The 25,412-nt window shown below is 40.0% G+C and overlaps 1 protein-coding gene across 1 annotated transcript in view; it reads right to left on the bottom strand.

Moving 5' to 3' along the window:
- Window positions 1-22,277, bottom strand: part of TYR (tyrosinase) — a 50,434-nt gene extending 28,157 nt beyond the window's left edge. Inside the window, exons 1-2 of the mRNA XM_021382303.1 lie at window positions 21,459-22,277; window positions 7,421-7,637 (exon numbers count right to left, since the gene is read on the bottom strand). Coding sequence (XP_021237978.1) covers window positions 7,421-7,637; window positions 21,459-22,277 — 1,036 coding nt within the window. The remainder of the gene's footprint in view (window positions 1-7,420; window positions 7,638-21,458) is intronic.

Raw genomic sequence — 25,412 nt, forward strand, 5'->3', positions numbered from 1 at the left:
GAATAAAATATTACTAAAGGTGCTGTGAATAATGATGATAATGATGTACATTAACATTTGGGCCAGAATTGACAGGAATTGATTGCAACAATTTTGGCCTTCCTTACTGATAGCCGAAGCAGGTGATCATTGGAGTTAGCTGATATAGCAATACTTCTTACTAGAGAATCTCTGTGAATATTAACTGGAAAAGATACATCTGTATATCATTCTGAAACCACTCTCCTACTTATATTCAGCTGCATTATAATTTGTTGAAGGCAAGATAGATTTGTGCAGAATCTAGACAGGAGGATACATCTATTGGTTGGCAACCCTGCCCATGGCAGAGGGATGGAGCTTGATCAGAGAATCATAGAATGGCTTGGGTTGGAAGGGACTCCAAGGATCATCAAGTTCCTACTTGAGCTTGAAGATCTTTAAGGTCCTTTCCAACCTAAGCCATTCTATGATTCTATGTTTTATATCAGACATTGGATACTCTTTAAAATTTCTTAATGCACTGCAAACACTTTACCTAATAATTTAGAAAAAATATACTGAACATTCTGGTTCTAGTCAACTTTCATGAAACTTCTGAATTTCTGCAATTTATTGCAATGATCATATGCTCATAAGTAACTGGGATGTCTTTAATAACCCCAAAATCCTATCTTCCAGTTAATTGGAGTGCATTCAGTCATTCTCAAAGGTGCACTACAAGAAGTTATGGGAAGTTGTGGAACGTTATGGAAAGTCCATACAAATGCTAAAACTGTGGTAATAAAACTGTAATTTGATACTACTTCATTTTATTTGTCTGGGTATTAATCTTTTCTTTCAGGCTTTCTAAAAGAGTTCAGGAAGATCAGCTAATCAGGATGACACATTATGAAGTGGAGTAGGGCTAACTCAAAAGAATATATGAAAACATGATAATTTTTTTCAGAATACTGGGCATTTTTCTGATAGCTGCAGAACAATCACCTCTATTGCAAATGCAAGGCTACAGATCTACAAGTGGCTGTGAGCTGAAACTGATATCCCTGCCTGTGAATAAGGAAACTCCTTACACCTGTTTTGCATCATGATGTGCATTCCCATCCTCTCTCATGCACTGCATGCAGCTGGTTTTAGTCCTTCTATGATCTGAGTTAAGTCACTGAACTGACAGAAAACTGAAGCAGTATCTCATGCAAGGATACAAGGAGTACCAGAAAGTGGTGAGAGTGACTGACTAGAGGACTGAGGAAATTGCACAGAGAATTAGGTCTGTAGCCAGTGGTAGTGAGCTATTAAATCATCCAGCCAGTATAGAAAGCTGTCTCATTCAGACATCCTTTTAAATTCTCATTTAATTATGGTGTATTAGAAATAGCCACTAGGGCATACATCACTGAAGAGACTTGAGGTGTTACCAGTGATTTCAGTGAGAGAAGAATCACATTTCTAAGTGATTATAAACATGACTCTGCTCCTGCTCATAACCTTGTAAATCAGCAACAATGATTCAGTGAAGTTGAAGCATCTTCATAGAACCAGGCCAAATTAAATCAGATGAGGATTTAGTCCGAAGTTTATTATAGGAGGAGCTAATGATGTCACTCACAATTAAGGCTGCCTAAGCCCTTAGGGATGATATATAGGTGTTTCTCATTAAACAAGCAGTTGGGTCAACTGTATGTCTCTTAATAGAGTATTTAATTATACTAACTTTAGATTTTACTGTCTAATGACAGAGACCACAGAAGTTCCTATGTAATCTATCCAGTGAAAAACGTTATGTACTGCAAACGGGTAGTGCTTTCCTCAAGTGCTCCTTTGCCACTGACTGAAGTACTGTAAGTATGTTGAGTGGAGGGTATGCAGACCAAGGAGAGCATTTGCACCCTTCAGTGCTACAGAAATGGCTGAACCACTCCAGAAGTCCTGTCTCCTCTGATTATTTTAGTGGACTGCCTAACATCTGCGGCACCGCTAATATCTGTGAGTTATTTATTACTGTTCTGTTTTTAAACTGCAAAACTGTTCTTGTTATAAAATATAATTTAGTTTTGTATGGCTTTCTAGGCCTGTTACTGGGGCAGCAGGGACTTTAAAGGCCAAATTCTGCTTTGCATATTGCATGTCCAAGTACAGCTGACTGAAATGCTTAGTGCCACTCTCCTCAGGGATGACACTTTCTTTAATAAGGTTTCTACATTTGAGTGAAGCTCAGGTCCTACAGATGCACCTATCTTAAAACAGGAGAGAAGATACAGATATAAAAATTTTAAGACTGTATCCTTACAAGTCTTTGGAGCTAGTGATGTTCTTTTGGCTTATGGTGGTGGAGATTTCCAGCCATTGGAAACATATTTTCTCCAGCAACGTTTTTATTGTAATCTCTCTAGAGTGAAGTAACTGCAAGATCTGCAGAATTTGGCCTAAAGGGCTGTAGCAAATGAAAGTTTGTGATTATCTAATTTAGACCATATCACCATTTAGAGTTTTTACTTAAAATGATTCTTGTAGAACTTCACTGTGGTCTGCGCTGAGCAGTCTTTCTGGCTATCGGCTAAGGATCCTCTGTGACTTGACAGCGCTTTCTCAATGTGCAGCTTGACTTTACTCAGAGGTTGAGAATTTGAGCTGGATGAGAGATGTTGGGCATTAGGCTGAAACTTCTTTAATTAGAAGTTTTCTGTTGGAAAACTTCATTTTGAAAAACCATTTTTTGTTAGCTATATGGATTGCAGTGAGAATACTGAGAAAAGCTTTCCGGATCAAAATATCTCATGGGATAGGATCTCATAGGATGTCCTATTAAAATGAAATTACATTTTGAAGTGCTTGATGTTCTGTTCTATTATTTCATGACAGAACAGGAGTAACGATACATAATTGTGATGGACAAGGGAATGCTATGACATAGCTTGACTTGATACCATGTGTCATGAATTAATTCATGAATAATCAAAGTGATATAGAGGTTTAGAATCTAACAAATATTATCTTGTCCATTTGTGGAAAACTTAAGAGGCACTGATTTTCATTTGAAATTGCCATGAGTACACTCATTTTAAATGTGGAAAAAAAAAATCCTAAGTTTTTTGGCTATCTCTTATTCTTAGAACATGTCACATTAAAGCTGACCTACACAAAGAAGCCCAAATCTTAATTTACAATCAGCTGATCCTCACCTATTGCTTATAATATCAACTGATTTTCTGTACTCTTTCTGCATCCAGGATGGGTCTAATAAAGTCAATATTGTTTCCCAGTTAGGATAACTGTTTAACAAATCCTAAGTAAAACATTTGCCTCCACTTCAAGGAAAAATATGCAACCTGCTTTTAATCCACTGTTTTTTTAATCAAAGTAGAAACCAGCCTGTCCCAGGGTGAAGGGACATGCAGAGTGCTCAGTACTTTAAGTAACCACCATTTGTTGTGGTTACTCTTAAATGACGTCAGTTGTGTCTGCATGGCAGTGTTATCTCTCAGTCAAACATGGGTTCAGCCTGGTTTTGATGACTACCTCTTAGATGGGTAAAAATGTGTTTGTTCCAGTTCACGTGGATGCTCAGGCATGAAAGAGCATGAAGTTTTACCCAGAAGTGCACAATAATATGGCTAAGACTGGAATACTCTGGCCTTATGCTCAGTTCTTCAAGTGATCATAGGTGTTTTCGGTTACAGAACTAAAACTGAGGAGTTAATCTCACATGGATGAAAATCAAGAGCCTCTCCATTAGAGTCACTAGCTTGGTTCTGGTCATCTTTTGTAAATCTAAAGTAACTCCACTAAAGTCAATGGAGTTACTTTGGATTTAGTTTGGATCTAGAAGAGATTAGATTTTGGCCTTAGGTGTATTGGCACAAACTTCTGTAAACAAGTAAAGAAGGATTGAAAAGATTTTCCCTTAGAAAAGGAAGTAAATGTTAGGATCTACAAACTGTTAGCAAATATGTGAAAATACCATCACAGAATGGCACAATGAAAACAAATTGGCAGTCTCATTTTTGCACCTGTACCTAACAAAAAAAAAATGAAGCTGATCACTTGTAAAAAAAGGAGCTACCAAAATGTATCTTTATTTATTCACTCTGGGGTTGTTTCTGGGTGTTTTTTTTTTTTTTTTTGGCAGTAAAGGACTTCCTACTGTCTTTTTTCAACCTTAGCCATGTATTCTTGACTTGTTATTTCACTTCATTGTCTTTAGTTGAATAGACTGAAATGTTTATGGACCTGAGGTGTGAAGTTGAGTGTTGAATTAATTCAGATTAAAAATAATACATTCTCAATCGAAAAAATTGTGTCTTACAATGAGTTAACTTCATACTAGATTAGAAAAATCTCACAAAGTATTCAGAAGTCTTGTAGTATATATCCTATGCAACTTTTGCAGACAGGAAGGCAGTAACTCCATTTGATGGACAAGATCTGCGTAGTATTCTGAAACTCTCAGTTTCGTAATTACTGTTACTTTTCTATTTTAATGCATTTTAAGAGAATGAGGAGCACACTTAGAGAAAAACCTGAAGGTGCTGTTGAAGCAGTACCTTAATTAAAAACTAAAATCAATGGCCTGAAACAACTTTCATTGTGGAAGCAACAAAGAGGATAATGATAGTTGTACTGGAAAGGAATGTCCTATTCTTTTTGATTTTTTTGGTAATAATTTTCAGGACAATGAGTTAAAAATGCCTTTCATGAAACAAACAGCAAACTGATTTTAGGACTAGCTAGTTTTATAGACAGTTCAAGGCTAAAAGGAGGAGTTATTTCTGCACTCTGTTGAACTTCATTTACTTTCAGAACAGCTCTGGAGCACTGTAGATATAGCCTAGCTGAAGGAGCTCTTAAAGTTGCACAACAGTGAGGTATTTGGTAAGGGCACTGGGAGTTGGACTACAAGAAACATTACTTTCTTAACAGGATTTCCCCTGGTAGAGAGAGGATTGTAGTACTGGGTTGGTGTTTTGCTTTTGGTTTCACATCTACGGAATGTCTAAGGACAGAACATTTATTGCCTCAATCTCTTCCCGCTGAGCTTTTTCTTACTGTAGTGCAACCTCATAGCCTTCCTCCACATACATCCTTGCAAAGGGCCTTCTTCATTGCTACAGAAAATGAACAGCTCCATTTCTCTTCTTCCCTCCTTGAATCACATTGAAGGGATCGTACAGACACTCTGAAAGGACTATTATGCATGCACATCTGGATGGACTGAAAAAACAGACATGAATTCACTCTGTCCTGCCTATGGGCTAAATGGATGCATCCAGAGGTCATGCAAAACTATGTCCAATATATGTTAGGTATTATATGTCCGATATGCTACTTCTGTAACTACCTAAGCTTCTGGATCACGTCTGGCTTGTGTTCATCCTCAAGGACATGTAGTTTTGTCCCAAGTTTATTGGAGGAATGATCTAAATCACTTTAAATACATCAGAGTTCATTGGTGTCTACCGTAGTGTTGATGAGCTGGAGCTTCACAATCTTAGTAGAAATATAAACATTTTTCAGGTTCTAAAGATTTGTTACACAGAACAGGAAAACTCACTTGGAGAAAAATTTGATCTACAAGAGCTTCTTTCAGCTGCAGAGACATTGCCGCAGTTCAGAATAAACAATGACCTCTTCATAGTGTGTTTGGCAGATGACTCCATTATATTAATAAAGACCAGACATGATTGCCATGAAATTAATGTGACAAAGAGACAACAACAGAGAAAGGAATGATAAATTAATCAGACAAAAACACTGATTCTGATTTTAGAATTAAAATAACTTCCTGGCTCCCTCTTTGGGATAGGTACATGCCTTCTCTGGTCAAGGTACAATTTAATGAGCAGTCATGATACTGAAATTTAGCCTTTGAAAATGAAGGGTCCAGTTTGATTCTGTAAACACATCTACGGATCTGCATAACTTCTATATAATATGCCTTTGGTTTTGTTTACAATACTAACAGCATGATGTTAGGCTTTCATTATTTTGTGTCTTGTTTACTTCATTTCCCTTTTCTCTACTTTTCCTATTCTACTCTTCATATTTATTCACATATTTCATGGAAAAAAAATGTATAGAAGGTTACATCACCTTTTTCTTTCCCAAACTTTACTTGTTTTCTCTTTTGAAATGTAGAAAGCACAACTCCATCCAGAGCCGGAGTCAATAAATATCTGTATTCTCTTTTGTCTTCAGCACATTTTGTCTTTTGTCTCTCCGCATTTTTGACAGACTCTTCCCCCCCCCCCCCCCCAAAAAAAAAAATCTTTGTCATTCCACACAGCATTAAGAGTAATAACAAACATATTAAAAGCTTTGCTTTCTTATCCTCACACTGAAGTCTATGTTGTATTGTTTTGGTCCTTGTGTACTTCCTTCCAAGTAAAATCTCTCAGATATCAATGAAAGCATGGCCTATTTGATTCAGCAGATATATAATACTGCAGGAAAGTAATGTTTTTTGATAACTATAATATACTAACCTTGTTTACTAGCAATTTAGCAAGATTCGAAAGAGATTGGGTCGATAGATAGTTAAGAATGAGTATTCAATTTACAAAAGCACCCTAATTTATCAGCAAATTAGAAACCTTTATAATGGATTGGCTAATTAGATAACTGACATGAGTAACTAAACACTTTAGGAAAAGATGCTGAGGTTAGACTAGATACTAGGAAGAAATTCTGTACTGTGAGGATGGTGAGACACTGGAACAGGTTGCCCAGTGACGTGAATGCCACTCCCTGCAAGCATTCAAGGCCAGGCTGAATGGGGCTGTGACCAATCTGCTTTAGAGGGAGGTGTCTCTGCCTATAGCAGGGGTGTTGAAACTAGATGATCTTAACAGTCCCTTCCAACCCAAACCATTCTATGATTCTGTGATTAATGTTTGAGGTATAAAGTTATCCTTAATCCTTAGACTGTGCGATGAAGCCTGCTATGAGTAGCCGAATGAACATATACCATCCAAGTGTCAGCATTTTCTTTCACCCTTGTCATTCAGCATGGTCTCAGGACAGACTCCAGGATAATCCTGTAGTCCCCATGGACATGGTTGCAATCATGGAGAAGTAGATTATTAGATTATCTTTTTTTTTTTTTGCAGTTACATTAATGTGCCTGGTACTGACTCTTGTAGAGACAATGTCTCATAATAGATGGATTTAGGGTCTGGTCTAGTCTGCACTTTCTATTTTCTTATAAAATATTTGTAACGTGGTTCTTCCTGTTTGTTCCTATTCCAGGAGAAAGTATATTATTATTTTATAATTATATATTGTGTAATACAATATATATTATTTTACATTACAGTATGTTATGTTATATAGTTACTTGGGTTGTGCTTAATGAAATTAGCTAAAAATATTCAAAGTTTAAAGGCTCTGATTACAGAAACGATCAAGTTACTGACAGAAATGACATAGCAGAATGAAACATTACCTTCCAAAGTGTTTCTGAAGCTGTAATTGGCCATTTTGTCCATGGATCCAGATTCGTACTGAGTGAGTGACAGACAAAATTCAACTTCTGATGAAGATGGGAGCCTTGGGGTCCTTGATTTGTCATTGTTTCCAGGATTTCGAAGTATAGGCCCTTCACTAGTGGCATTGCATAAAGCCTGTTGGCTGTTGTACTCTTCAGATCGAGTGCAGATTACCTGTATAAAACACTTTCTATTAGCAAAGTTGCAGTTTTTTTAAAACAATGAAAGCAAATAAGAAGATATTTTATTTATTTTCGAAAGAAGTGAAGGAAATGTGCAATGTAATAAGTTTGTTGCAAGAATATATATTTATTTTAAAATTTTCTATGTGATATTTTAATATAAGAAGTCATTTCATAGAGAACACCACCCTACTATGATCCAGATTTTGAATTAATGCACCAGTGACTGTCCATGTAGGCTAATGTATCACCTTTCTCTGCACTTGGAAACTCACTAAAGCTAAATTCAGTGTTATCAAACAATGTGGCAGGATTCAAATGGAGTTAAATCTTCTGTTGCAGTTGCAGAAAGGAGGCTTTTGGCTTCATCAGACTACTGAACAAAGCCATAATCATGGATTTGTCTCCCTATGCAATACAGGGGAAAACTGTTGACTTGGAATGTGAAAACAATTGTAATTTGATCTGAAAATATCTATCTGTGCTTTGTCAAACTAAATGGACAAATCACTTTGTTTCTCTATATCTTGATGATTTTAATGTACAAAGTGAGAAACAACCATGTTCTTCACAAGAATGTTATGGAGATGCACATATATCAAAATCTGAGATGCTGTATTCATGAGTATTGGAAAAGTCTTAAATATTGTCATAATCTAGCACTGCTTATATAAATGTTCTGGATTCACAAGCAAAGTACCATGACATATCAAGTCATTATTTATTAGATAACTGTCAGATGACTGGGAATGGAAACTGCCAGTCCAGTGTAAGGCTCCTGAACGAGCAAGGTAGATCAATGTAACTTCAAATGATAGTCAGTTAATTATGAGTCAAACTCCTTCACATTTGCCATAGGTTAAAAGCAGCCACATGGACTGTCTGTGTTACTCATGTGCTGCTCACTACCTTTTTAAGCCACAAGAACTTAATCTGAGGACATAGGTCCTCTGATCACCATGCATCTCTCATGCCCATTACAAAAGCTCTCATGCACTAGATCTCATTGCATCCACTGCTTGACCAGAGAAATAATGGGAATAAGAAGAAGGAATATATATAAATATATATGTTTTTAGGTTCTTCTAAAATAAACCCATAGGAAATTAGTACATGTACTAACAAATATTTCTACTTTATATTCAGGACATTGCCTGGTAGGGATGGAGAATGGAGGATGGAGGAAAATGTAACAACACAATAACAAGCAGAAGATAATGCTAGATGGTTTGGTGGTCCTGTCTGGTGGTACACTTGATGGGTTTACCAAAAAGAGCAAAAAGTGGCTCCAAACTTCCAGGAGCTGTTTCATTGGCACCTCAGGAGAGGCTGAGAGTCCGAACCAAATCTGCTATTGAATTGTTTTATGTTTTTTCTTAAAAACAAACAACAACAAAACAAACAAACAAAAAAATGACCAAAACAAAATAACTCCAAACAACTAGAGATCTATTCAAATAGGATTCTGTGCTTAACAGGTAATCAATGCAGTTAGTGAGAAAATTGCATGGAGAAAGATAATGTCTCGATTTTGAGTGATATACATTCAAGTGTCTTTCATCCTGGTGTATCTTTGTTTCATTGACTGAAACAATGGAGAACATGATTGAAAGCACCATATCTGCAGTGAACTAGGTGGAAGAACATGAGATTCTCTGTTATGGAAAGAAGTGAGTGGGAGATTTACTTTGCCACGCTAGTTGTGTACAAATTGCCAGGAATGAAGCAATACTTTAGGGCAACTTCTGCAATCAATAGGGAGAGGCATTTCCGGAGTGTGATTCAGGCCTCCCAAACCAGATGTCTGGTAACTGAGATGTACTTACTTCTAGGGGTGCCAAACTCTGTCCATTGATTAAGTCAATGAAAGAAAATGTGTTTTTAAAAAAAAAAAAAAAATCAATGTGGAAACAGTCTCTGGACTGCAGTTAGCAAGGAAAGGAAAATTAAGTGCTCAGCTTAATGCTGTTTCTGCATTAGGATGGGATGAATCACACCCTGGAGGCATGGATATGCCTCTGAAGTCACTAAAGACAGTCAAAGGCAACTTGCTTCACTGCCTAACAAACTTTTGGATGACTGGAAGGAGATGAGAAGAATCCTCTTCTAAGCGATTTGACCAGAAATCCATAGAAAATGTGTGACAGCGCTGGTGATATAACCTAGATTTCTTAAGGATCTGGAGTTCTTAAATGATAAGCTTCTTATGAATATGAATCTCATGAATAAATTATTCTTTTTTTTATCTTTTTTTTTTTTTTTTTTTTTTTTAAGATAAGAAAGCTTATCAGAGAAATTCATCCATTGAGACTGCTCTGTTAACTGAAATTTGCCCCGGTCTATTAAAACTGCTAAGGTGCCCTTGGAGGCTGAAGGTAGTTGTCCAGCAGAGTTTCATGTGTGCAGAACTCAATTTCTCTTGGCAGCTCTCCTGAGGATTGTGCCTCTAAGAAATTTATTTTCAGATTTCACCAAGAAGGAAGAAGGAGCGAGATGGAGAGACCTACACTTACAAACGCAAAGCACAGCTACACTGGTGTTTTGATGATTGTTTTCTCTTTATTCTAATGAAGTACAACCAACTGAAAAGGAAAGCAGGGGGATGATTCAGGCTGTGGGAGATGTTCTAGTAATTTTTTTGCTTATAAAGAATGCACAATCTGAAATCCCTATAAATGCTCTAGTGAAGGAAACAAGTGAGCCTTGGCTGGTGGATTTCAGCCCTTTTCCCAGTCAGCACCTGGCTCAGAAGCTGCCCTCACAAAACTTTCTATTTAGCTCGGTTTTCTCCAGTCCTTTTGTAGAGCTTCTCCTGGCTTTGCTGCGCTGTCATCTCTTGTCTTTTCATCTTCTGCCCACCACCCAGAGATACAGCCCCGTTACATCCGAAAGAGGAATCACATGTTGCTTTCACAATTGACTTCTCAGGCATTCAGACAGGGAGCCTTCAAGCATGAACTCAAATATATCTAAACAAACGAACATTTCCCAGTCGTTTTCTTTGTTTGTTTTCGTGTGATTTAATGCCACTCAGTGTTATGAGCCTCATAAATGCCTAAAGTGTTATTTTTTAATTCAATTTATGTCTCAATGTAGCCCTCGTTAACTGACTAACTGAACAGAAGCCAGATGCTATAAGGCATCCGGTAACACATGATCGTGAAATGATCATAAGGGGCAGGAATGAAAGTGCTTAACTCTGCCCTTCCTGTCCTGAACTAAACATTAAGTCTGGCTGTAAAATGAGCTAGGGTGCTTTTGCAGAAAGGTGTGATTTAGGTGTTATGAGTTATAGTTCTATCCTGAAACTATTATTTGCTGTTTTGTCAGTCAGGTGAGGTGTAAGTGGTAACAGCACATAGGCCAGTCAAAAGTGTCATCTTTTTTTTCCTTCTGGATTTAATCTGCAAAGTGTTTACACAAAATAGGTCACAGAATTGCCTTTTTTTTTTCCACTCCGTATGAGATCTTTCTACTAAAAACATGCTGTTTAAACACGTTTGGTATTCCCTTTTGGAACTGTCCCGAGCAAATTTATCTGTTCATCCTGAAGAAAGCCTCACATTCAAACTGCACCCAGTGTCTGCATGCACAAACCCACTGGTTCCACAGAAATCATTACAATTCTCTGCGGAACAGCTTATGTAAGCAGTTAGTGGAGCAAACACCAGTAGATGGCAGTCCAGAATGCGCAGCAACATTCCTGGGCCTTCTATCACCACAGAAATTAAAAAATAATAAAAAATCCCTTGGTGCACTGCAGCTGAGATCTTCTGCACAGCTCTTTGTATCATTTCTTAGAAAACAGACTGTTAATGTGGGCAAGCACTGCTGCTGTTTAGTTTGTTCCTGCTTGCACAGACCAGCCCCTGTGCTTAATTAAAAGGAGTTGCTTTTGGCAAAGTTCACTCTTTTGTCTACTTTTTTTTTTGAATTGAAAGCTTTGGAGTTTAGGGTGACAAATTCTTTGTGCTTTTTACACAGGGACATGCAGTACATATAACATATACTGAAATACTTGGAGAAGCTGATGAATAATTTTCTTGGGTATTGAAATGGCTGCTCACTGAAAAAGTGATCTGAAATTCCTTTGGATGCTGAGAAGTGCAGCCACTCAGATGTGAATCTGCACTTCTGCATACTGCTTCCTCAGAGAGCTGGTTCCTAACTCCGCTCCTCTTCTGAGCCCACAAAGCACAAATCCACCCCTGTCCAGAAGATGTATCAGCACACTTTTGTGGTTCTATGCTCCAGGTTAATACAGCCTAAAATACCACTTTGGAGTACAGACAGAACAACCGCTTGTATGTGAGGCACATCCTCCATCTCCCAAGAATGAGAAATGGGCACTTCCAAGCCCTCCTTTGCTGCACTTGGTCATCCCTCTGTACTCAGCTCTGGTGAGGCTGCACCTTGAGTACGGTGTTCAGCTTTGGGCCCATCACTACAAGAAAGACATTGAGGCCCTGGAGTGTGTCCAGAGAAGGGCAGCGAAGCTGTGAGGGGTCTGGAGCACAGGCCTTATGGGGAGTGGCTGAGGAAGCTGGGATTTTTCAGTCTGGAGAAGAGGAGGCTCAGGGGAGACCTCATTGCTCTCTCCAGCTCCCTGAAGGGAGGTTGTGGCGAGGTGGGGATTGGCCTTTTCTCTCACGTAACTAGTGATAGGACTACAGGTAATGGCTCCAAGTTGCACGAGGAGAGATTCAAGTTGAACATTAGGAAAATCTTCTCCAAAAGAGTGGTTATGTGCTGGAATGGGCTGCCCAGGGAGGTAGTGAAGTCACTGACCCTGGTGGTGTTCAAGAAACATGGAGATGTGGCACTGAGAGACATGGTTAGTGGGCATGATGGTGATCGGTTGACAGTTGAACTAGATGATCTTAGAGGTCCTTTCCAACCTTAATGATTCGATGATTCTATGATTCCTATGTGCCCCTTTGTCTCACAACAAGTCTAGAAGCCTGAATTGGAGCCCCACGTTCCACTTTGCACCAATTCAATGCCTTTCTCTTCTCCCTTTTTTTCTCAATTTTTGCTCACAGCCTTGCTTGGGAATGGCATTAAAGTGCAGCCCTCATACTAGATTTAAAATGTGGCAATTGTAAAGAGGTTTAACTTTTACTTTTATGGCTGCATTAGGGCAAGACATAATCTAATCCTAATTAAGTGGCAAAGCTTGGGCATTTCTTCACCAAACAGGAAAAATACAAGGAAATCCCCAAATCTACAGTAGAACAAACTGTACTTTAGGAGCTTACTTTTATAGGCAGCACTTTAAAAGGTGCTGTATCTATAGCAGCCCAAATGGTTTCTAAGAGATTGGGTATATTTATATCTGATTCTTCATGTGCTCCTGAACGTTAGCGGAAATGGGAAAGTAAAACAGACAAAGAAAAAGAAAATTTGTAAAGTAAAACTTCAAGGAAATTCTAAAAACGATTATATGCATTCTCTATGCAAGTGAAAGGTCATTTATTATCTCTGTGACCCTTCCAGCATAAGCATTAACTGGAAGAGCTATGAAACTCAAGGATACAAATACATGAGACAAATGTGAAGTGACAGCTCTAAAACAAACCCAGGCCCTGCAAGGTATTTTTGCAGCCTCCAGAAGAAGTTTATGAGTTTTCGCTACTTGCTCAGAGGCAGCCCAAAACTGGTGGATAACTTACACTGCATTCAGCACCTCAGAATATTGCTGGGGAGAAGCAGGAAGCTCTGCTATCAATTAGGGCTGAAATATTTATTAAGTCTTTCTGGCTTGACAGACTGTGATTCCCTGATCTCTATCTGTCTCCAAGTTGTACCCTCTCAGTGTTGCTGTCTCCGTGTCCACCACAAATTCTCAGACCCATCATTCTATAGGTAGGTTTTTCTAGTGAATTACAAGTAAATAAAAAGAAAGAAAATGCAGTTTTCATGAAAGTCAGTAGCAATTAATTTCTATAACTTTGAGTGTTGGTTGGTTTTTTGTTTTTTCACAGAATTGTAGAACATCCCAAGTTGGAAGGAACCCACAAGGATCATTGTGTCCAACTCTGGGCTCCACAAAGGACCCCTCAAATCCAAACCCAGTGTCTGAGAGCATTGTCCAAATATTCCATGAACTCTGGCCATGCCATGCCCACTGCCCTGGGCAGCCTGTTCCATGCCCATTACCCCTTGTGTAGAACCTTTTCCTAACCCCCCTGATCCTCCCTTGACACAACTCCATGCCATTCCCTCAGGCCCTTCTGGTCCCCATGAGGAGCTGCAGCAGCCATGAGGCCTCCCCTCAGCCTGCTCTGCTCTGGGCTGAGCACACCAGGGGAACTCAGCCACTCCTCATATATCTTCCCTTCTAGACCCTTCACCATCTTTGTAGCCCTTCTCTCAGTGCATAACTGAGAAAAATATATGCTAGAGAAGAGCCAACTACAGACCAAAATCTGCTTTTCATAAGTCATGGTCCTGCAGAGTAACTTTCAGGTTGCAATGACATTAAGAGACAGAGGAAGCCCAACTGGCTGCACTTGCTGTGGCTGGTTTAAGAAGTGTTGGCTTGTAGTGTTTATATATATATATTTTTTTTTTTTCCAGAGTTTGAGGCTCTGGAACTCGAGGAACAGATAAGTGAGGATACAGAGGAAGGTCCACCCAGGAGGTTGTCTAGGGTGAGGAGGTCAACTTCACACCTCAAGACTTTCTCCACCAAAAAGGAAAGAAGGGTAACTGTCATTCTGAGAGGAACAGAGGGCCCCATGTGTCTGCCAGACTCTAGCTGCAGGGAGATGTGCTGCCTTTCCGGGGTCCGAGTCAGGGACATTACTAGGAGATTCCCCAGTCTGATTTGCCCCTCTGATTATTATCCCTCAAGAGGGAAGCCTGAGGGCTATCAAAAGGGACCTCAGGGGACTTGAGCAGTTTGTGAATGGAGAGCGGGGTAAAGGTGATATTTTTCTCTGTCCTTTCAGTGGCTGGGAGGGATACTGAGTGGACCAGGAAAACCCATCTGATAAATATGTGCTAAGAGGCTGGTGCCACTGCAAGAATTTTGGCTTTTTTGACCATGGGGTGGTTTGCCTGGCACCTGACTTGATGGCTACCGATGAGGTCAGCCTGGGTCATAGGGGAAAAGAACTTTGCCCCAGGAGCCTTCTGGACTCACTGACAGGGCTTAAAACTAGATTTGATGGGGAAAGGGGATGTACTGTTGAGAAAGAGAGAAGATTCAGGGAACACTGTTGCTTTAGGAAGCAGTAGGGAAAACCTCAGATTTTTTCCCAGAGGTTTTTGGGAAGGCTTCTCCAAGAAGACAGTGTGTCTGAAAGCTCAGCTGAAGTGCCTCTATACTAATGCACATAGCATAGGAATTAAGCAGGAAGAATTGGAAACCGTGTGGCAACTGGAAAACTACAATTTAATTGCTATCATGGAAACATGGTGGGAAGACTCACATAACTGGAGTACCATGATTGAGGGCTATGAGCTTTTTAGAAGGAATAGGTAAGGCAGGAGAAGCTACAAGGAGTTTCACACTCACAAGCTTTCATCCTGATGGGGGATTTCAGCCACCCAGATATCTGCTGGCAAGACAACATGGCAAGTTGTAAGCAATCCAGGAGACTCCTGGAGTCCATTAATGGTAACTTTCTATTTCAAGTATTGGACAGACTGACCAGAGGTGAAGCACTGCTGGAGCTGGTGCTCACCAACATGGAGGAGATCATTAAAGATATTAAGATTGGAAGGAGCCTGGACTGGAGTGACCATGTCCTTGTCGAATTTGTGATCTTGAGGAACACAGGCCTGGCAAAGAGTGGAATCAGGACCCTGAACTTCAGGACAGTGAACTTCAGGCTGCTTAAGGAGTTGGATGAGATCACCTGGGAAACTCTCCAGAGGGACAAAGAAACACAACAAAGCTGGCAGCATCCTAAAGATGCCTTTCTGAGAGCAGAAGAGCTCTCCATCCTCCAGCATAAGAAATCCAGATGATGAGGCAGGAAACTACCTGGACATGCTTGAAAAGTGGGCACACAAGAATCTAATGAGGTTTAACAAGCCAAGTGCCAGGTATTGCATCTGGGTTGAGGCAATTCCACATACGAGTACAGACAGGGAGAAGAACTCATTATGAGCAGCTCTGCAGAGATGGACTTGGGGCTCCTGATGGACGAAAAGCTAGACATGAGCCAGCAGTGTGCTCTTAAAGCCCAGAAGGCCAGCTGCATCCTGGGCTACATCAAAAGAGGAATGACCAGCAGGGGGAGGGAGGTGGTTGTTCCCCTCTACTGTGCCCTTGTGAGGCCCCATCTGGAGTACTGCATCCAGGTCTGGGGCCCTCAGTGCAAGAAAGACACAGAGCTTTTGGAGCGGGTCCAGAGGAGGGCCACTAAGATGATCAGAGGGCTGGAACAACTCTCCTATGAGGAAAGGTTGAGGGAGTTGGGCTTGTTTATCTCGGAGAGGAGAGGGTTCTGTGGAGGCCTAATTGTAGCCTTCCAGTACTTGAAGGGAGGTTACAAGCAAGAGGGGAACTGATTTTTTACATAGTCCAAAAGTGACAGGACAAGAGGGAATGGCTTTAAACTAAGAGAAGGTAGATTTAAGTTAGATGTTAGGAAGAAATTTTTTACTGAGAAGATGGTGAGGCGCTGGAACAGGTGGCCCAGAGGGATTGTGGGTGCCCCATCTCTGGAGACAGTCAAGGCTAGGTTGGATGGGGCCCTGGGCAGCCTGATCTGGTAGCTGACAGCACGTGGCAAGGGGTTTGGAACTGCTGATTTTTAAGGTCCCCACCAACCTAAGCTGTTCTGTGATTTCCATTTTTAAAGGTGGACAGAAAACAGCGCTCAAATGATTCCCTCCGATTATTCAACAAGCAGTACAGCTCCATGATAAGCTGTGCGTAGAATTAATAACAGTGCCTGAATAACAGAAATTCATATTTCTTATCAAGTCATATTTCCAGGTAATGGATCTAAAGTACTGCATTATTAGTTCAACAGCTTTGTATCTACTTGGTACTTTTGGAACTTGTTTCCCTTTTGTAGTAACTTTCCATTTATGGTTCTTCAGGGCGACACAGAAAGAAGCACTAAGGGAAATTCTTGGTGCTTGCATCAAAGAATTGGCTCCAGGCTTGCACCATCACAGCTGAGAGTAGGCAGCTCTCCACACGATGCAATTACTTCTCACAAGTAACTCTTCTTTTAGGAGGGAGAAAATTCGAGGAATAGAGGATGGAGTCAGCAATGTAGCGTGGTTGCACAGTTACAGACCCAAAACAGCATTTAAATTCTCCTGCTTTATTTTCCTCATTGCTTGTCTAGCACATGGAGGGGGACACCAGATTTCTGATGCTAAATCATAGAATCATAGAATCAACATAGAATGGCATGGGTTGAAAAAGACCTCAAAGATTATCTAGTTTCAACCTCCCTGCCATGGGCAGGGTTGCCACCCACTAGACCAGGCTGCCCAGAGCCACGTCCAGCCTGGCCTTGAATGCCTCCAGGGATAGGGCATCCACAACCTCCCTGGGCAACCTGTTCCAATGCGTCACCACCCTCTGAGAGAAAAACTTCCTCCTAATATCTAGCCTAAATCTCCCTTGTCTCAGTTTAAAACCATTCCCCCTTGTCCTATCGCTATCCACCCTCGTGAACAATCATTCCCCCTCCTGTTTATATGCTCCCTTCAAGTATTAGAAGGCCACAATGAGGTCTGTCCGGAGCCTTCTCTTCTCCAAGCTAAACAAGCCCAGTTCCCTCAACCTGTCCTCATAGGAGAGGTGCTCCAGCCCTCTGATCATCTTCGTCGCCCTCTTCTGAACTCGTTCCAAGAGCTCCACGTCCTTCTTGTGCTGGGGGCCCCAGGCCTGGACGCAGTACTCCAGATGGGGCCTCACAAGAGCCGAGTAGAGGGGGACCACCACCTCCCTCTCCCTGCTGACCACTCCTCTTTTAATGCAGCCCAGAACATAGTTGGCTTTCCGGGCTGCCAGTGCACACTGCTGGCTCATGTCCAGCTTATTGTCCACCAGGACCCCCAAGATCCTCTCCGCAGACCTGCTCTCAAGGAGTTCTTCCCCCAGTTTGTATAAATACCTGAGATTGCCCCAGCCCAAGTGCAGCACCTTGCATTTGGCCTTGTTGAACCTCATTAGGTTCTCATAGGCCCACTTCTCCAGCCTGTCCACGTTCCTCTGGATGGCTTCCCTTACCTCTACTGTATCAACTGCACCACTCAGCTTGGTGTCATCTCCAAGGTTGCTGACGGTGCACTCTAAATCCCAGTAGAAATATTCTGCTTTTAATTGCAGAAGGCTTTTAATATTTATTTGAGTATTTATTTATTTATTTTTACATTTGTAGCTCCATTGACTTCAGTAATTTCCCCAAATTATCTCTGGTGAAGAGGAGAGCAGAATTTCACCCACTGCTATTTAAGCAAGGCGTCATAATTATTTCTTTAGCAAATTTATTAGCTTGAATAATTATAGAAATGAACGCTAAGACGTAAAACTCTCAAAATGTCATGGAAGAGCTGCATTTCCCACTTTGCCTTCTGACAAATTGGCATGGAATTATAAAACTTGGCAAAGGTGTCATGCAGACCTAAATAAATCCAAATGCAACATTTGAATCATCACAAGCAAGTAGCTGAAAGCACAAGAAAATCCTTTCTACCCACTCTAAAGCATGAAAGAAGCATACAAACAAAACCACTAAAGATTCCTGATAGTCTTAGTGGTAAAAAGAGAGGCAGGAATCAAAAGTTCCACTTAGGTGGTAAACATGAGAAAAATGTGGACAGATAATTTACTCAGCTAAGTGGTAGCAGCAGCATGCCACATAAAAGTAAGGGGAAAGCAAGAATTTCAGCATGTATTCATGGGTATCCATGTTGCCATGGCAACTTCTCAGTGGAATAAAGTATTTTCTCCTTTCTTCAGGGATTAAAAAAAAAAAAAGAGAGATGCTGTTCTGCAAATAGACACTTTGCCTTTTTAAAATAAATCCATAACTGTATCTGGAGCAGAACTTCCTCCTGTAGCAGGCATCGTTTTGTTATGCTTTTGGAAAGAGACAGTATTGTAAAAGGACACTACATTACAGACTTGTTATTCAAGAGGTCTCTCTTGCCCTCTTTTTTAATCTGTATGCTTATTAAAAGCCTAAATTCCTTCACATTTCTGGATCGTCCTCTTCTCTGTCTTTTTATTTTTTATTTTTTTAAATTCCCTTGTTGTTTATCTACAGAGCTTAGATAATCAACGTATTCTGCAGCTGATCTATGCTTTCTGGTTGAAGCTAAGGCTGCTTTTGTTCCCTTTCAATTTGCTGGAGTTTGATTCTAATCTCCTATTTCGTGCTACTGAAAGCTACTGTTTTAACTAAGTTATTCCATCGTAAGCAAGTGTTAAAATTTGGATTCAATGACAATAAAGAAATATCAGTTAGTATTGTATCTTCACACCAAGCTCACTGACTGAAAATGCCACTCTGTTCAAACTCGGTCATTCTTTCCTAGATAAGGCAGCTGATAGAAGATGTTAAAGTTGAATAACACCCTTTGAAGTTAAAATTATTTATAGTGCTATTTCGGAAATTTTGATAAAAGTGTAACATTTCCAGAAGTGACTGAAAAGTATAAGTGATAAACATTCATTTTCAGAAGTGACTTGGAAAGCTTCACTGAAGAACTTAGGTGTTTTTACACATTGATACTGACACTGAATATTTTTTAAATATAGAACAATATTCTTTCTTGTGTCTACTGAAGTTATAAAAGATATGTGTTTAAAGCCACTGATTTCTTAAAATGTGTTTGTTTTCAGAGTATGTCTACAACAACAACCACAAATGAGAAGTTATAAATGGACTAGTTCTTAAATATATTCACTGCGACTGGTAAAATGCCTGGGTACTTATCACAAGGATGGAGAAGTTCTAAGAATCTGGATATGGTTAATAATATTTTTGAAAAAGAAAGATAAACCTAACTGTCCGATCCCTCCAGGGCTTTTAGAAAACATTGCTAGCAGCTTGCTGATTCCTTTATACAACCTACCTCCTACTGCTTTGGTTATCTCATCCAGTACATTGCACTGAAAGCTCCACTTGACACATATAGCCAGCTCAATTCTACTTTCATTTATTCCACATTAACACTTGTACCTTTTCCTGTAACTCTTTATTTAGTTGAGCACAGAACAGGATCCAATCCACTTCATTCTGGTAATGCAATCCAATTTAGTAGAGTTCATCTTGATTCATACTATTTGAAATAAAGGTAATCTTTACGTATGAGATCAAAATATATGTTTTTGACTCTATTTATTTTGTGTCTGTGGCTAAACTATATGTGGCCAGGAATGTTCCTGGGCACTGAGACCAAATTACAGAATCACAGAATATCTCAAATTGGAAGGGACTCATAAGGGTCATTGAGTCAAACTCCTGGCTCCAAACCCAAAATCAGACCAAGCAGCATGAAATAATCCATGTCTATGCTAGAAACAAAACACAATGTCTTAGTTTCCCAGTGTAACTTTATGGAAACAACCACCTAGAAATGGTCCCTGAAAAGTACCGGTGAGGGGGACAACTAGATGTAAATATACACATATGCTTAACATAGTACATATATTTACATATTTATGTATTTATGTATACGACACATGTAAAAATTTTGCCAGAGGATGTCTCAAAATAGGTGTGCTATAATAGATGGGAATGCTTGAGTTTACGGACTAGACATAGACTACATTATTTAAAGGGCACAAGTCAAGACTAAATACAGAAAACCAGCCCAGTAACGCCAGTTAGTCATTGTTTTGTAAGGCCAGAATATCAGGGCTGCTGGCTTGTATCTCTTTCACTTTCCATTAAATCACTAACACTGCTCAATCTTCATTTGGGTTGTTGGTACAGAAATAAACAGAACAGAGCTAGATTTACACCAACATAATCATAGACTTCAGTGCCAGAAGGGACTGTTGTTATTGTCGTGATGGAGTATGTCTGTGGAAGCCAATAGACCTCTGCTGCTGTATTTTAGGCACAGTGATAATTATGAGCAAGAGCCAAATAAACTCCAGAAGCTCTCAGTGTTAGAACAGCACAATATAGGTTGACTATATGAGACTGTATCACCTAGGTAAATATTTTATCTTGGTTTACAGACTAACTCACAGTGTTTTTAAGTGGAAAGAATAGCTATTGAATTTACTTATTTCCTTTGAGCAATAGAGATCACTTCTTATTTTTCTTTTGAACTACTGAGGTGAATAGCACAGATGTTTCTTCCATGCTCTAAGGATTATTTACTTATTTATCTGCTTATTATGTTGCAAGCAGACAAGACTAATTGAATAGTTTTAAATCTTGATGTAGAAGGTCACTGAGAGAGGAGGAGATCTTCTTAAAACCATTTACTTCAGTCAGTCACCAACCACTTTCATTGATTGTGTGCTAGCTATTTGCATACATAAACTTTTATTTACTTCAGCTGGCTACTCCAGCACACCCAAGCTCATGTCTGGAAACAAAGGCGTGATATTCCTCCGTCTAGACTGACTTTTATTCATAATTAAACTACATTCTACAGTCAGAGCAGAGGTAAAGAGATGAATGAATACTCTAAATGAAGATCCACATAAAATCTGATTTATTCTCTACCAGTTTACTTTGTCTCCAGATAGTGCATCTCACTTAAGAACCTAAAGTTAGGTTGGATAGTTTGGGCATGATTATCTTTTCCCTGCCCCTGGTTCTGCCCCTTCCTCTTGCCCTCCCCTTACCTTTATCCCTTTGCCTGCCCTTACCTGCCATGACGAGAAAAATGATGCTGGGCTGAGTAAATTAGGGTTGGTGGGGTGTTGGCCACCCATATATTCATCAGTGCAGATCACACAGTCCTCTGCATCTCGCCAGTCCCAGTAGGGGATGGTGAAGTTCTCATCACCTGTTATCTTCTGTATCTCACGTTCCCACAGCAGCAGAAAAGCACGATGCCAAGGCAGAAAACCAGGGGCTTCATGGGCAAAATCAATGTCCCGCCATACGTTGGATCCACCTAAGAGTGTGTCTCGAGAGGCATAATAATGCATCCAGACGAAGAGATCATACACATTGATATTTCTGAACATGGGGTTGGAGCCGTTGTTCATCTGAGCGTATGTGCCAGTAGCAATGACATAGTCCTCACTGGGGATGTTCTTTGCCAGGTTAAGGTAGGCAAGGAACTTGTCCTTCTCACTGACGGTGAGCTGGAAGATGTTTCTTCTTGTTCTCAGTCGCCTTTCCGTGCAGTTTTGTCCTGAGAAGCCAAACTTGCACTCCCCACAGTTGAATCCCATGAAATTGCCTCTACATCTGCATGTCCGGTTGTAGAACACAGAAGGCCAATCCTCTCTGTCATCCACTCCTGAGAAAGGGAACTGTGGTCCCAGAGGAGCCTGAGAGAGAAGGATGCGCTGGCAGGTTCCTCTGTTGGAACGCTCCCCGCAAGGGGACCCATCTCCATCCCAGGGAGGACAGCACTCCTTCCTCAGCAAGCTCTGTGTATTTGCACAGACTCTGGGGAACTGCCCAGTGGATGGCTGAAAGATGGCCAGCAGTAAGCCCATGGCAAACAGAAACATCCTCACAGAGCAGCAGGAGAGCATCAGCGTTACGCTTCAGCGCATGGAGTTCTCTCTGACCGCTCCAATGACGTGTTTGTGAAAGAAAGTTCTCTACCCAACTGGGAATGCCTCACCACTGACTTCTGCTACTGTGCACCCTCCAATGTCCTTCCCCATTCCTACCCTGGATGCATTTACACACAGAATACACTTCTGTGGTTAATCTGATTATCACATGTTATGGATGAAAGCCAAATGACTTTTTTCCCCACCCCCTACAGGTTTAAAATGAAGGCATTTATTGCAAAATGTTAATCTTCTGCCTAGCACATGATTGCTTTCTTGTTGCAATTGGAGAATAAGTAAGGTTAAAATTTAGACATGGGAGAAACAGTTGGCTATTCAGAATCATTATTTGATAATATGCTTTTGTGTAAATTACTGTTTTAAAAAAGATCCAGAAAATCTGATCAGTTAAATAAGGACAGTGAACATAAAAATGAGAAAATAACTGTTAGTGTGCACATAGGATAGGGACACAATAAATTATTTGGCTTGGTATTTTTTATATTTCAGCTTAAGCTAACTAACTTTCCCCGGCCAGTATATGGCAAAGTAACTCTACAAGGTCAAGCAAAAATAATTTTAATTCCCCTGAAATGTCTAGTACTTTAATAGATAACTCCATGCCAAAACCTGCGCCCAAATCTCTGCAGTTTTGTGGGGAATACAGGCAATTTGGTATCAGACTTGATAACAGTATTTTTTAGTAGGACTTGGAAACTAAACCTTGACTGCTGTCTTTCTCCTGTCAGGAAGCACCAAATCTATGTGCTTTGCTCAGTACCTTGCTCCAGACAACTCACCCCATTTTCTTCTTCGAAGAAAGCCTGATCAGCAATAGTGGAGCTATACGAAAAGCATTAGAAGTTATACCTACTTTGAAATTGCCCACTGAAGCGGGGACAGCTGTTGGTTTACTTCTGGGCAAACTGCACTTAAATTATGCAGTTTTCTTTAGCTATCATAGTTACTAGTGAAACTGCAGGAGTTTTGTTGTCATTGTTGCAGCTGTTTTAATCTCTTTTTTTTTTTTTCCTACAAGAATAATGACTACAGAGAATCTCTGGAAAGCAGGAGCAACATCTAGGGAAATTAAGTGAGGGCTCTTCTGGGAAGCGATGCCTCTTGCTGGGATCAGCAGGTCATCACATGACCGTGCTGAGGAGCACGAGGTGCTTTAATCCTGTTGGCGTCTATGCCTCAGATATTCAGGGAGATTATCTCTGAGTGCCAGTGCTCTTGGAGCAGAAAGAGGGAAAGGAATTGTATTTTCAAAAATAGTTCTAACCACAGGCTGATGCTTTCTGTTTTTTGACTGATTCCCCTGGTTTCCATGCTAGGCTTGTAAAACAGATTTCATCACGGAAATGCTGCTTGTTTGATTTATTTTATTTTCTTTCTTCCTGGCTGCTTGGGAAACCTTTGCAATCTATTTCATTTAGTGTTCCTCCTGTGGAGGCTAGTGCAAAACTGCTACACATGAGAAGAGAGCCGTCTCTGAGGATAACGATATACGTTTTCTAATTTTCAATGAAAAGGTATGGGGATTAGAAGGGCTTGAGGCAAAGCCTCAGAACAAACCAGAATAGCACTTAAATATATATTTAAGCAGACAGCCATACACCAAATACATTCAATATCTTATGTTTATATTCAGTGGATATTTTATGTTCAGTGTTAAAAAAAATAAGAATACAGGTCTTAACATTTGTCATGTGACACATTTCTGAAGCAGCTGGTTAACAGAGGAATCTTCTGTGAAACTGTATGAATGAGAAACTCTGAATGAGAAATGTGACTGATGAGAAGCAAATGCCGCCGTTCTTGACCTACTGATGAGCAGAGGCTTCCTTTAATTAACTGTCAGTGATTCAGATAGTATTTGGAAAATCAACCTTTCTGTTTATAAACAGCCATACGTAAGACAATACATGTACCTGTTCCACCGCATGACTGTAGATTCACCGAAACATGAGATAGTCACACCTCATGTGCTGCATCCAGGACAAATTCTCATCGGCAGTAAAACCTCATAAGATTTTCCATTCCTTCTTTGCTTCAGCCCATCATCATAGAATTCTGGAATATCCTGAGCTGGGATGGACCCACGCTAGTCATTGAGTCCAGCTCCTGGCTGCACAAATGACCACCCAAAATTCAACCCATACTTCTGAGAGAAATCTAACAGAACCATCATTTATTTTTAACAAGTTTGTGCATAAGCTGAAGTTAGACTTTAGTCTGAGAACTCTGTCTTGAATTTTGCCAGTGGATTAACATAATCATGCTGCATGCACTGAAACCACATTCTGACGTCTGAGTTTGGGTCAGGACTTACCTATTCAGGGTTGGCAAATACTAGGTTGTCCATAAGATCAGCATGGTTATAGCAGACCACTTCCTATATCCAAAAACATGCTGTAGTTTGGTGGCCATATCCAAGTTTATCTGATTCAAGAATGAAAATGACCATGAATCACCTTAAATTTGGGTCCTGTAGAGAAAACCTCCAGCAACAACCTAGCATGGGGCTCTAGCTCATGTCTCTGAACTTTAACTCCATACAAAAATTTGCAACTGGATCACTCGAAGGATTGATTTCGGTGTAGTAGAGTAACACAACAATACTTAAGACCTAAGTTGTGCTTCCATTACGAAGTCCTTAAGTGCTTTATAAAGTTGTCAGTAATTACAGATAAGAAAACTGTCACAGATACAGAATAGTGAGATATATTCCTGACATATTCACATGCTATTTTTCTTGTGGTGTTAGATTCAGTTTTTCAGCATTGTTGCAATTGCTAAACCAAACTGTTTGCATAGACAGCACTCATGGTTTTCCGATGTAATTATGGGCAAAGAAAAAGAACAAATCAAATTACAAATAGTGCAAAAAATAACTCTTGACCAGGCTGATCTCACATTTAGATGATATCACCGGAAGTTTCCATTTTAGGCGGCTGATAATGAAGCAATCAAAGTGTCAGGTAATATTAGTGGGTTTTAAAAACTTCTAGTACCTGGATGATACTGTGAAGATAGTATGCCTCACTATCACTTCTTAAGAATTTTTAGGGATCCTGTAGCTTT

The sequence above is a fragment of the Numida meleagris genome, chromosome 1, assembly GCF_002078875.1.
Source record: "Numida meleagris isolate 19003 breed g44 Domestic line chromosome 1, NumMel1.0, whole genome shotgun sequence".
Classification (NCBI taxonomy): Eukaryota; Metazoa; Chordata; class Aves; order Galliformes; family Numididae; genus Numida; species Numida meleagris.